General features: G+C 44.7%; 1 protein-coding gene across 1 annotated transcript in view; it reads left to right on the forward strand.

The window, feature by feature from the left end:
* The first annotated feature begins 485 nt into the window (after positions 1–485).
* LOC144493554 (annexin A10-like) overlaps positions 486–14,382 on the forward strand; it is an 87,822-nt gene continuing 73,925 nt past the window's right edge. The window contains exons 1-2 of the mRNA XM_078212689.1: positions 486–549; positions 6,330–6,411. Of these exons, the coding sequence (XP_078068815.1) occupies positions 532–549; positions 6,330–6,411 (100 nt within the window). The 5' untranslated portion in view covers positions 486–531. The remainder of the gene's footprint in view (positions 550–6,329; positions 6,412–14,382) is intronic.

The raw sequence follows: 14,382 nt of genomic DNA on the forward strand, positions 1-14,382 counted from the left end.
ATGGAGCCAAGTCCAAGTATTCACATCCCTTATTGCTGCTTAGGTTGACACATTTGCTACTTGGTTATAAGTCAACCATCATTTTGAAAGGATTTTTCTAAGCTTTAAAGGTCAACTTATATTCTGACTTCTAGGGTAATTTTACCCCAGGTGCATGTTCTGAATGATTAATCTATTTTTCTTCCATCTTTTAAAGTAATCTTTGAGTTGCTATTTTATTTGGGCGGTTCAGTCTTCTTAAGACTGTGCAGAATGCTAATATGACATTTTGTGATATGATTATTGTGTAAATAGGCAAGCCAATCAATGTCATAGGACACATTACGCAGAACAAACCTCATAGTTCACAGGTCCTCATCTATCACATATAGAGCATTGAACTTGTGATTGGGCAGTACAACTTATTCATAGCGTGACAATTTTATGTAAATTAAATGAGCTATTTAAACAGTTTGCAAGGTCAAAGTCAGATTTGTCATTCCAGTTTAATTATATTACGGAACTGCCAACCTGAGTTTGTGAATCTTAAACATGTATTCTGACCAAATGGTAAGTGTTCTTTTTAAGACATCTCTCTCTCTCTCTCCCTCTCTCGTATACTCTGAAGAATAGTGTTGTGTATAAAGGGAGCTCCTTCGCAACTGTTGTATTTCCATGTTGTAGGCAAATTAGCTATTAAAAGTGTTTGAGTGTTTACGTCCATTATATTCAGTTCCTCCATATGCCAGCATTGGGAACAGATGCAATTTTTGTCATCCGTATCATGATTTACAAAATTTATTCAGGCTAGTGGTAAATCTTTACCATCTATATGAGTCTTCAATAGGATTCACGATGTATTCCTGGCACCTCCATTGAAAAGTCTATTGATCGATGGCAATGCTACGTAAGAGATTTACCCAGCTTCTCTTTGCACTAAGAATATATATTGAATATAAAAGTCCAATGCAGTTCATTCTGAAAAGGCTGTCATGGGAATTTGCTTGGAACATAACGTTAACTTATAAAGTTTAACCACTGTATTTTTCAAGTTATTATCAGTTATTATTCGAAAACAAATATGAGCAAAGTTCAACACAATATCATAAGCATTAAACCTGCTTTTATTTCTGGTCAGTTGTCTCGGGGCTTATAGCTTAGATTTTCACCAAGCCAAATTGACTCGGGAGACTTCTACAAAATGACATGTGGGTCCTGATTCTGGGATTCCTTACCCCATTTCAGAAGTGCCTCTAAGGGTTTGGGCTGCTTCCTGTCAAATGCCTGCACTTGACACTCCTGACCTGGTGGCTCCATTGTGGAGATAGGCATCTCCTACTCCTTGCAATTCTCGTGGAGTCGAGCCATGTTTCTAAAGACCAATACAGCACAGGAACCAAGCCTGTACTGATAAAGTCATGGTTTGCAATACCTCCAGGAAGTTGTGAACCCTAGCCTGCATGAGGGATAAAGTAAGTTCAAAAGATCCACCTCATGTGCCCGTGCCAAATTATGACCCCCATCTCCACCCATCACTTCCCCATGAACCCTATGCCAAGCTCCACCCTACCACTTACCCTCCAGAGCAGGGGTAATAATAGTTGTCAGGGCTGTCCATCAAGCCTCATTATGTATGCTTGTCTGAGAGCCCAGGCAGATATTAGGGTACTAGAACGGCTGTTCCCCAGAGGAAGCATTGTTTGCTTCACAGCTCAAACTCTCTGATCTCTGCTGTCAATTTCACAATGTTTGTTTCCAAAAGTTAATTGGTTTCAAGGGTTTGTGATTTGTTGTTTTTGATGCTTTCAAGGGGCTGAATGATTGACACTTTTATCAGCTTGCAGTGAAGACTTTTTCAAAAGTAGGAGAAGCTTATGAATGGAGTACTTTTTCCACACACTCCACTAAACGCTAGGTTCATTCGTTCTAGAATCTGTACAAGGGGTGAATTGGCATGGAAATGCCATAGCGAAGCAGAGGGGACATAAGGGGCCATAGGAGTCGGGTGCAAGGGCTGAGCATGGCATCAAGGGCATGAGGATCCATTGGGGGTTGGCAGAAGAATAGGTCTTGGCATGGGGGGCATGAGGGGCCATAGCAGGTTGGTGGAAGACCAGGGTTTAGCATAGGGGCATAAGAGGTCATGGGGGATTGATGGAAAGGGAAGGCATGGCATAGGGGGAATGAGGATCAATGGGGATGGGTGGGGGGCATGAGGCGCCATGGATGGGGCATATTGAGCATTTGGAGCATGAGGGGTGTGGAGGGCCTTTGTGCTTTTATTTCAACTGGGACATTCTCTCACGATACCAAGGTAGGGTTATTAAACACCCAGCCTCTGTACATGGCTGCCCCTGTAGCTGCCTCCACTGTTCTTCTCAATTGGTTGGCCTGACTCCAGCCTACACTCCCAGAAATGAAGAACCCCCCTTTGCAGGCACTTTCTTTTGACGCGGCCGGACCAAGTCAGGAATTTTCCCAACTCCAGCTACCCGCTTCGTGGATGAAAATTCAGGCCTTTACCTCACTGAAATGGAATGAGATCTGCCAATTTAAAGGGGAATAAGAATAGATTTTTAACAAGAAACTGAGATGTTAACTGATTATTTATGTGTATGTAATACTTACACACAAAGACAGTTCTGGTTGGTTAAAGTTTTACCTGAGCACAGTGCTCAAACTTGGGTTACAGAAGTAGCCTTAATTAACCAGTGGTGAACTCAACTCAGTGCATTGCTTCACTGTCCTTTTTAGTTTCTGAACAATTATTCACTTTACTATTTGATTCATAGAATCATAGAATCCTACAGTGCAGAATGAGACCATTCGGCCCATCGAGTCTACACTGACCATAATCCCACCTAGGCCCTATCCCCATAATACCATGCATTTACCCTAGCTGGTCCCTCTGACACTAAGGGGCAATTTAACATGGCCAATCCACCTAACCAGCAGATCTTTGAACTGTGGGAGGAAACCGGAGCACCCGGAGGAAACCCATGCAGACACGGGGAGAATGTGCAAACTCCACACAGACAGTGACCCAAGCCGGGAATCGAACTCAGGTCCCTGGCACTGTGAGGCAGCAGTGCTAACCACTGTGCCACCGTGCCGCCCTTTCTATAGTTACTGAGCACATATCTCACTCTTGCCTTAAGTTGTTCATTTCTGTCAGTTTTAACATATTTATTCATTAGTTACATGTGATTTTATAAGATTTTCACCATCTTATCAAAAACTTGTGAAATATTTGGAATGAAACGTAAATCATCGCCTCAAAGTTCTGCTCTTTCTCGGGGTGGGAGTCAGGCACTTTGGGAGGAAGTGACAAAAAAAAAGCATCATTTTCACAAGGTTTTGAGAGCTGCCCCATCAAATGGGTGAGGGGCAGATGCTTCTTTCAGTCAACCCCTCGTCCAGATGTCAAACTGGGACTTCTCGGAGAGGGAGGGAATCCCACAGGAAACCTGTAGAAAACAAGCATATTTGCCATATTTGGTTTATCTATACTTAATTCAAATAATGATAAATCCTGGAAGCGTTAATTGTTCTTTGACTCTGAGCTATCATCCTGTTAGCAAAAGAGGAAAACGGAAGAGTTGCTCAAGTCATCAACTGATATTCGTAACATGATCATAGCAGGAAGAAAATGATTGTCAGAAGTTTCCTCCTTAATACTTCCAGCCAGCAAAGAAAGAATGCAGTTGGAAATTTTACTTCCATGTCTGTGTTGGGGACTTTAATACAGCACTTGGGAAATATCCCTCACCAAGTACACCAGGGCTATTTGAGTCCTGACCCTGAGCTTAGTCCAAAGGTGGGCAAAAGATCTGAATTCCAGAGGTGACTACCCTTGATCTCAAGGCAACATTGGACCCAGTGTGGCCTCAAGGAGCCCTGGTAAAATTGAAGTCAATGGGAATCAGCAGGAAAGCAGCCTCCACTGACTGGAGTCACACCCAGCACAAAGGAAGGTAATTGTGGTTGGTGCAGGCCAATCATCTCAGGTGATGGACATCACTGCAGGAGTTCCTCAGGATAGTGTCTTTGGCCCAGCCATCTTCAACAGCTTCATCAATGACTCTCCCTCTCTCATAAGGTCAGACATGGGGATGTTTACTGATGATTGTACACTATTCAGTACTATTTGAGATCCCTCAGACATTGAAGCAGTCAATGTCAAAATCAGCAAGACCTAGGCAACATTCAGACTTCAGTTGATGAGTGGCAAGTAATATTTCTACTACATAAGTGGCAGGCACTAACCATCTTCAACAAGAGAGAATCTAATCACCTCCCCTTGAAGTTGAATGATATTACCATTATTGAGACCCCCACTGTCAACATCCTCAGGGTTACCATTGATCAGAAACTGAACTGGACTAGCCATATAAATGCTGTGGCTACAAGACCTGGTCAGTGCTTTGGCATTCTGTACTGAGTAACTTACCTCCTGACTCTCCAAAGCCTATCCACCATCAACAAGGTACAAGAGAGGAGTGAGGTGGAATACTGTCCACTTGCCTGGATGAATTCAGGTTCAACAAAACTCAAGAAGGTTGACATCATCCAGGACAAAGGACCCTGCTTGTTCGACACCATTTCCACCACTTTAAACATTCATTGGGTGGTATTTTCCGGTCTTTTCTGCCAGCAGGATCTGCCGGTCCCGCTGATGGCGACCTGCCCAACCGCTGATAGCCCAATGGCAGGACAGATCAGCCTTGCAAAGTGCCATTGACATTAGCCGGACCAAAAGATCCTGCCGGTCAATGTCAAGTTGCCTCCTCCGCTGTAAAACATGCTGTGGGGGTCTGGAAGAACCTGCCCATAGCCTCCACCACTGGCGCAGCGTATTTAAAACGTGCACCATCGGCAAGATGCACTGCTACACTCGTGAAGACTTCTTTGACAGAAACCTCTACCACCTCAAAGAACGAAGGCAGCAGTCACATGGGCACACCATTTGCACATTTCTCTCCAAGTCACACACATGCTGACTTGGAACTGTGAGCTGGATTTTCACTGAACTGGGCAGACTCCATGGGCAGCATTCGGGCAGCACGGCGGCACTGCTGCCTCACAGTGCCAGAGACCCAGGTTCAATTTCAGCCTCGGGTCACTGTCTGTGTGGAGTTTGCACATTCTCCCCGTGTCTATGTGGGTTTCCTCCGGGTGCTCCGGTTTCCTCCCACAGTTCAAAGATGTGCGGGTTAGCTTGATTGGCCATACTAAATTGACCCTAGTGTCAGGGGGATTAGCAGGGTAAATATGTGGGGTTACGGGAATAGGGCCTGGGTGAGATTGTGGTCGGTGCAGGCTCGATGGGCCGAATGGTCTCCTTGTGTAGGGATTCTATGGACCTTTAAAAATGATAGATGGGACCCAATTCCTGGATTTGTACCCATATTTCCAGCGTGCCCAATTTTCATAAATGACTTCCAAAAAGTTGTCAATCACCCATCAAACATTGAAAATTCTGAGAAGGAATGCTGTGAGCAGCATCGTACCTGGCCATGACTGGAGCTCTTCAGCTTCACTGATCAAAGGCCTTCCAGGATATCAGCTTCACCCAAGAAGCAGTCCCCACTGTACACTCGCCCAGTAACCCTGACGTGCTCCACGTGGCCTGAGAAATAAGTTAGCAGACTATCAAAGCCAGAATATGTGCTTATAACAGAGCTTGATTATCCATTCAAATGTTTAAATGCCGTACTTAACGAATTCAATGGGGTTCTCTGCTCACTTTCAAACCGAGTAAGAAGTCTAACAACACCAGGTTAAAGTCCAACAGGTTTATTTGGTAGCAAATGCCACTTTTGCTACCAAATAAACCTGTTGGACTTTAACCTGGTGTTGTTAGATTTCTTACTGTGTTTACCCCAGTCCAACGCCGGCATCTCCACATCACTTTCAAACCTGCCCAAGAGAAACCTGGAAGTGAGTCGGGTGACATCAGATCTTGACTCAATCTCACATTTAGGGGATATTACTTCCGGCACACACAGACACAATCCTGCTTTCCCTTGCCTGTTAAAATTCCCTCCTAATGTATCTGGAAATAAATAAGATATAAAAATATTGGAAACAGTCTTCAAAAGTGAACTGCATTATTTAATTTTGCATTGTTCTTCAATGCATTCTGTCCAACGAATAAATTGTTATTTTAATCTAATATATATTAAGTAAAACATCTTAAATGAACTAGTTTATGTTAACTTACAGGAGAATTAAAAGCAGCTGAACAGATAATGAATTTACTGTTTAATAACTTTCATGGCCTTTCACTATGCTGTGTGACCCAGTCCTTTAGTTTATATGACCTGGTATCATGCATTTCTTTTACACAGAATCAAGGAACCATTTTTCCAACAGCAGACTTTAACCCTGGTGAAGATGCAGAAACGTTGGCCTCAGCACTCCAGGAAATGGGTATGTAACATCTAATAAGCAGTTTGCTATAAAAATACTTCAAAGAAACAGGCCAAACATTATCAACTTCTAAATCGTTCATTCTACAAAAGTTGGAGAATAATCATTAATTGGACGATTGAAAAATAAAATCAAATTGAAGGAAACTATAAGCATTTTTAGTCATAACTTTTTTATACAGTTATCAAACTTGAAAACTCTTGGGGCTTCCAGTGCTGTGGGTGTTATGATCTGATTTGGCAATTGTACGAGTTTTATCACCATTTTCAATAATGCCACTCCCAAAATGTATTTGTTATAACACCAAGCACTTACTGACTTGGTCAGGTGTGAGGATTTCAATGATTTTTACTTTTATACCGAGGGCCCGTGGTAAAGTTCGGCGTCGGGCCTAAAACGCGGTCCAGACCCGACCCAAGGCCAATCGCGCCTTTACCAACGGCCGATCCGGGCGCCGATCCGGCGCACGCTGAATTGGCCAGTGGGCCGATTTAAATGCATTTGCATGCATTTAAATCAGCATAATGAAGCCCGCACCCAACTTACCCAAGGATTCCCACTTTACGAGGCTCCGATCCGATCAGCGCCCGCACATTTACCATGTAGCTGAATTCAAGTCCGATAGGGCTTCAACTCAGCAACTGAACCGCCGAATCGCCCCTGACCACCCTTTGCGGACCACCCCCGCGAACCACCCCGGCAGCCCACTCCCCCCCCCCCCCAATCGGACCACCCTGGGACGCAGGCCCTGCCAGCGCCCCCCCCCCCCCCTTCCAGGATCGGACCCCCCGGGCCCCTGACCTACCTTGATCGCTGGTGTCCGTCGAAAGCATCTTGCGATCCTGGATCCTGGCCTTGCTCCAGGGGTCCTGATGGGTAGGATGACGTCTCTTCTCTTCAATGGGGGGGGCGGGGGGGGATGTGACATCTCTTCCCTGTGGGGGGGGCGGGGTAGGGGGGATGTGACATCTCTTCCCTGAGGGGGTGGGGGTAGGGGGGGGATGTGACGTCTCTTCCCTGAGAGGGGGGGGTGGGGGGGATGTGATGTCTCTGCCCCTGGGGACATATGCAAATGCGCTCGGCCCCGCCCACTGGACCCATGACGAAAAAAGGCGTATGGGGGCGCTGGAGCGCGGCTGCCGGGCGCGGGTCCGATTTACGACCGCACCCGGCACTTCGAGTCGATTTGGTAAAATCGGCTCCCTAGTGTCAATATTAAAGAGTTTGATTTTACGCCTCCCCTGGGATGGGTGGCAGGAGGGAGGGGCCATAAAATTGGGCACCATGCCAGTAGTGCCATTTCTGGCACCTACCCACCTGTTCGCACATCAATTTTACCAGTGGTGGGGGAGGCATCCGGAGACCTCTCTACCTGTGGGCCATTAATTTGTCACTTAGGAGTCTCCTCCCATTGCTGGGATTTAACACACAGTGATGGAAGCTATTGCAAACTGACCAGCCCAATCAAATATCACAGTCTGGTGGCTGAGCCAGAGGGGATATCCTTTGCAGGCATCCTACTAATTGAAGGCACACCCAAGGTATTCATCCCTGCCATATTTCCCCTGCCCCCTCCTTGTGCATCCCAGTCTGCCATCCAGTCAGATGTCAGGGTTTCCCAATCCAATTGTCCCCACCCCCTGCCAATGTTGTAATGGGGGTTCCTGCCAGGAAAGGCCAGGAACCCCACTGCCATACATTTTAATATCATTACTGCACTATCCTGCTCTATTATCCCCCATGTTACTTTCCCCCTACCCCAATCCCCTGGTGACATGATGGCAGGCTCAGCAAAACCTTTTTGACAAACGGGGACCTAGCGAAGAGCACTTTCAGGGGCGCACAGGTAAGTAAAGTTCACTGGCAGTGACCCCTGGCACTGTCCTGGGTACAGTGCCAGGAGGAACTGCTAGGTTGCAATGCCAGGGAGGATGGTCACCCAATGGGGGTAGGCTCCTTGGAGGGGCAGGGGAAACATGTACTAGGGAGTGGGTTCCCGTGGAGGGGTAGGGGTCATATGCGTGGGGATGTTCCCAGTGGATATAGGGGGGTGGGATTCCCAGGGGGGCTGCAGATGGAGTGGGCATGCGTGTTCACGAGGATATCCATTTTGCTTTTGGTACGGAATTCTTTGGTCTCCCTGTGGCATGTTTCTCATGGCATGAGATGGCATACCATTGGCCGGCAGCAAGATCTTCTGGTCCCATCACTGTCAATGGGATTTTCCATTGACTCCACCTCTTACCTCTGGCAAATCCATGGCAGGGGGTATGGCATCAGTGTGACCAGAAGATCCCACTGGCATGAACAGCTGAAAAGTTTCTTTTAGACTGGGCGCCCTTTAAAAAGGCCGATGTTGCTGGCGAGGCGAGGCAAAAACATCTCTAATCTCAACAATATTATTTCGATTTAAATATCCTGAACATTATTTCACAATAACTATTAAGGACTGAAACGTTTTAAATTGGATTAATATAGTGGAGACCTAATAAAAGTGAATTAATTCAGTGTGGTATTTAGCCTTTTGGGGACATTTAGTACATTCTATTTTGATTCATTGAAGCGTCTGGGTATAGAATATAAATAGGTTTTCAACTGCAATTGTGGTCCTGTTTATTAATTACCATTAAAATGCATATTAGATTTTGTTGCTTCCAGGAATATCACCAGAGATTAAGATATTATGGCCGGCACAGTGGTTAGCTCTGCTGCCTGACAGTGTCAAGGAGCCAGGTTCAATTCTGGCTTCGGGTGACTTGCCTGTGTGGAGTTTGCACATTCTCCCCATGTCTGTGTGGGTTTCCTCCGGGTGCTCCGGTTTCCTCCCACATTCCAAAGATGTGTTGGTTAGGTTGATCGGCCATGTTAAATTGGCGCTTAGTGTCAGGGGGATTAGCAGGGCAAATACATGGAGTTACTGGTTGGGATTGTTGTTGGTGCAGGCTCAAACAGGCACATGGCCTCCTTCTGTGCTGCATGGATTCTATGCTATAGAGCCTGTTGCTTATATTCATAGAATCATAGAATCTACAGTGTAGAAGGAGGCCATTTGACCCATCGAGTCTGCACTGACAACAATCCCACCCAGGTCCCATCCCCATAATCTCAAATATTTACACTCCTAATCCCCCTGACAATAAGGGGCAATTTATCATGGCCAATCAACCTAACCCGCACATCTTTAGAGTGTGGGAGGAAACCGGAGCAATGTTCTATTGAATAAATCACCTAAAGTTTATTCTGGGAATTTTACTAACAGTGTCCCATTTAAAAATCAACTAGTTGTATTAATTATTAATAACTTGAACCAACTTTCATGTTACTTCTGTTTTAGTTTTCGAATATTTCAGTATAAATGATGACTATGAACCACATGGAAGAAGGAACAATGTTCGTGTATGAGGAAACTGAATTAAAGCTGTCAGTTCCAGCTAATATGTTTCAACAAACTCCACACTGTGAAATACAATTACAATCACTTCTCCAAGCTAATGCCTCCAGTAATATTACCAGCAATTGTATTTTGAGCAAAAGATTGAACAATTTGAGCAAAAGAATTGTTGCTAATTAAAACAAATGAGAGTTATGGGGTTAATCACGATTTTCTGCAACAACTTTACATACAGCATCGATGTCAGGATGATCCCTTTAATCCAGATCACATTGTTTTAGATTGAACATCAGTTTCATCTTTCCTCCTATTGTCATCCAAACATCACTTCTCTACAAGCACACGTGATGACCAATAAATAGCCAATACATTAGTACAGGGCCAGAAATTCTTCAGAGTCATTCCTGCTGTGCCATAAACTGCAACCCAGTTTGAAGGGGGTTTTCCCCTCACACTTTGAGCAAGGGAACAACTGGCTTAGAGGAATGTCCGAGCCAGAGGGTGCTAACTATAGATTGTGGACCATATCAGCTCTCAAATCTTGAGGTTCTGCCTATCCAAGTTCAGACAATCCAACCATATTTACGCTTTCACATCTTTTCTCCCTGGCTTTCTGAATTTCTGTGGGCTTGTGGACTTAGATCATAGATCATAGAACCGTACAGCACAGGAACAGGCCCTTCGTCCCACGATGTTGTGCCGAACATGACGCCAAATTCAACTAATCCCTTTGCCTGCCCTTGGTCAATATCCCTCTATTCCTTGAAATCTTTGACCGACCACCAGGATCTTTTGGGCACAAGTTTAATTTTACTTGTCCATTAGGAAATTGATAGGATTGGATGCAATGCTGGATTTATACCCTTTAATATTACTCTCTATTTGAACTCAAAGCAGAATAATGTTGGTTGGGGTGTAAATCAGGCACTTCACCCAATCCTGTGCATTTCCCACCTCGCAAGTTAAGATTACCCCTGTTATTTCAGCAACATGAAAAACATGCAAATTGATGAGAACGGTGATTTCAAAGGGACTGGTAAATTACATCTTTACATCTAGCCTCTCAGACTCTCATGATCAATGCTTTTGTAGTTCTTACAGTAAAAAAAAGGATACAAGAGATTCTTTGATTAGAAGTATTTTTTTAAATGTTTAAAACTCTTTAATAAACTCATTCTAAATTGACAGAAATATCTGAAAAACAAGAGTAAAATTATTTTCCCCTTTTCCCACCTGTGTTCCCTCCTCTTTAATTCCTCTAATCATAGAATTCCTATAGTGCAGAGGAGGCCATTCAGCCCATCGAATCTGCACCAACAACAATCCCACCCAGGCCCCCTCCCCGCAACCTTACATATTTACCCCACTAATCTACGCATCCCTGGACACTAAGGGGAAATTTAGCATGACCAATCAATCTAACTTGCACCTCTTTGGACTGTGAGAGGAAACCCACACAGACAGTGACCCAAGCCAGGAATCAAACCCAGGTCCCTGGAGCTGTGAGGCTGCAGTGCTAACCACTGTGCCACCGTGCCACCCGCAATGAAAATGTTAACAAAATGTTCCAAATAGCCAGACATTCTTTGTCGAACACTCACTGGTTAGTGATTCAGAAAGGGAGTAGCCACTGAGGCAAAGATAAGTTCCCCACTGTGCAGTTATCAAACCGAGGATTTTAATCACAGGTGTGTTTACATACCACAGCCCAATGTGGGAGTTTATTAATTAATTTAAGATTCCTATTGCTTAACATTATTTTTTATTTGTTATTCAACTTCAATGTTGACAAGCCAGATACTATTCTAGTCTTGACAGAATGACGACAGCAAAACTGCAACACCAATGAGATTATGCATATTTCAGTTGAAAATGTGGTATCAGGTTCATTCAAAGTAACACCCCTCTATTCAAAATAGATTGAATTAATTAGCTGGATTCATACTTTGGACCTTTGGAGTTGTTGATTGCATTGGTGAGGTAATTGCTTTTAACTTGGTTCACTTTAGTTATATAATCATTACATTGATTACAAACTAAGCAATTATGACCACAAATTATTTCCTGACAGTACATATTTAATATGAAGAGATACTTAATATTCACTCAAACTTTATTGCCTTCAGAAGCACAAGATATTCCATTAAAAATGACCCCTTTCGAGTAAAACAGCATCTAGGACTGGATTAAACTTTGGGACTGCGCTATTTATGGGAAGGCTGTGGCAAGAGGATGAAAATGGCCCCAGAATCCAGCAAAGCTGGGAGACGTTTAACATCACCACCTTATTATCATTTTTTAACTTTGGCCGGAATTTTACCGGCACGCCCGCCCTGAATCCGTGGGGGGCAAGGCTCAGAGTACGGCATTCTCCGTTGGGCTTGGATGGGATCATACGGACCTCAGGCAAATGTGCCGGTAAAATTCCACCCTTTACTAAAAGTTTGGAATTAAATAAGTTTAATGATGACCATGAAAACATTGTCAATTGTTGTCAAAACTCATCTGGTTCACTAATGTCCTTCAGGGAAGGAAATCTGCCATCCTTACCTGGTCTGGCCTACATGTGACTCCAGAGCCACAGCAATGTGGTTGACTCTTAAACACCCTCTGAAATGCCCTTGGAAACCATTCATTTCAAGGGCAATTAGGGATGAGCAATAAATTCTGGCCCAGCCAGTGATGCCCACAACTCCTGAATGAATAATTAAAACTCTATCATTCACCAAATTGACAGCTGGGTGGCAAAACCAGCCACCAGAAGGTGATTCTTAGGAATGGCCCCTGGCAATTCTATAGAATCCCTACAGTGCAGAAAGAGGCCATTCGATCCATCGAGTCTGCAACGACTTTTCGAAAGAGCATCTTAGCCAGGTCAAAATTTTCCATGAGAGGCTTAGGGAGGTGGGGAGGGCAGACCTGCTCTTTCTGCCCCTCTTTTTTCCCCTGTACTAATAAAAACACTTAAAGTGTGGAGTTGTCACCTCTGGCTTCTCTGTTATTGCCAAGTTACCTGGTCTCGAGAAACACATTCAGCAACAGTCAGTTTTGCACTGAGCTTCCAACAGCACAATGGAGTCTGATATTTAATTTAATTTGATTTATAATTGTCACATGTATTAGTATACAGTGAAAAGTATTGTTTCTTGCGCGCTATGCAGACAAAGCATACCGTACATAGAGAAGGAAAGGAGAGTGCAGAATGTAGTGTTACAGTTATAGCTAGGATGTAGAGAAAGATCAACTTAGTGCGAGGTAAGTCCATTCAAAAGTCTGATGGCAGCAGGGAAGAAATGTTCTTGAGTCGGTTGGTACGTGATGTCAAAAATGCTAAATATATTAAATGTTCAGCTCTCCACAGTGGGACACACAGATGCCCCAATGTCCATCGCCATAAAAAAGGCTTCTGTAACATGGTGCGTCATGTTCTGCAAATCTAACTCTTTAAACTAACCCTCCCACAACATTCTCCTGCCCATCACTTTGGGTTAATATTAAGAATTTGGTGTTTGACCATGATTATGGGTTGCATTTTACGAACAAATTAATGTGCAGTAAGTAAAGCATTCTATTGAAAGTTCATACAATGGGAAAATCTTGAGTCCATTTTGTACTGTGTTAAAAACCTTGAGTCCATTTTTACTGTGTTAAAAAGATATTTTCTAACAGATCAGGGAGTGAACTGAATCCTAAATCCTCCTGCATTAACATTCTGGGGCTTACCATTGACCAGATACTGAACCGGATATATAAATACTGTGGGCCCGATTTTACCAACAATTTGCGCCCGTTTTCGGGCGCAAAATCATGGCAAAGTCGGGTGTGAGGCCTTTATCGCGATCTGCACCCGCGTCTGCGCAGATCGCCACTTTACCGAGACCCGCGAATGGCGGGAATCCGTTCCGCGCCCAAATCGGGCGCAACGACGATTTAAATGCATTTGCATGCATTTAAATTGAATTAATGAACTGCCCGCCCAACTCTATCAGCATTTCCCCCTTTACCACCGCGTTTACCAATCCGGAACCGCGCTTTTAGGGACCTGCTGAATAAAAGTCTGAGTCGGGTGCTCCAGCATCTGAAGAGCGCGTTCAGTGTTTCCAACGGCTCTCTGACTCAGATCAGTGGTGGGGGTGGGGGTAGAGATGGGTCAGATCATTCTCTGGTTGGAGGGGGGAGGAGGGGAGTGAGGTCAGATCGTTGTCTGGTTGGGGGGGGGGAGGAGGAGGAGGCAGCTGAATCAACTTGATTCATGGTCAGATGTATCTCTGGTGGGGGGGGGGCGATCATTGCCTGGTGGTGGGGAGGAGGGCCAATCGTTGTCTGGTGGTGAGGGGGAAGGAGGCGGGTCAGATGTTCTTCTGGAGGGGAGGGGGAGTGAGGCCAGACTATTCTCGGGGGGGAGGGGGGGAGTGAGCCCAGATCGTTGTCTGGTTGGGGCTGGATAGGGTAGAGGTGGAGAGATTCTTTCCATTAGAAGGGAAACCAGAACTAGAGGGCACAGCCTCAAAATAAGGGGGGCCGGTTCAGAACAGAGTTGAGGGGGAACTTCTTCTCTCAGAGGGTAGTGAATCTCTGGA

This window comes from Mustelus asterias, chromosome 1 (assembly GCF_964213995.1).
Source record: "Mustelus asterias chromosome 1, sMusAst1.hap1.1, whole genome shotgun sequence".
Lineage (NCBI taxonomy): Eukaryota > Metazoa > Chordata > Chondrichthyes > Carcharhiniformes > Triakidae > Mustelus > Mustelus asterias.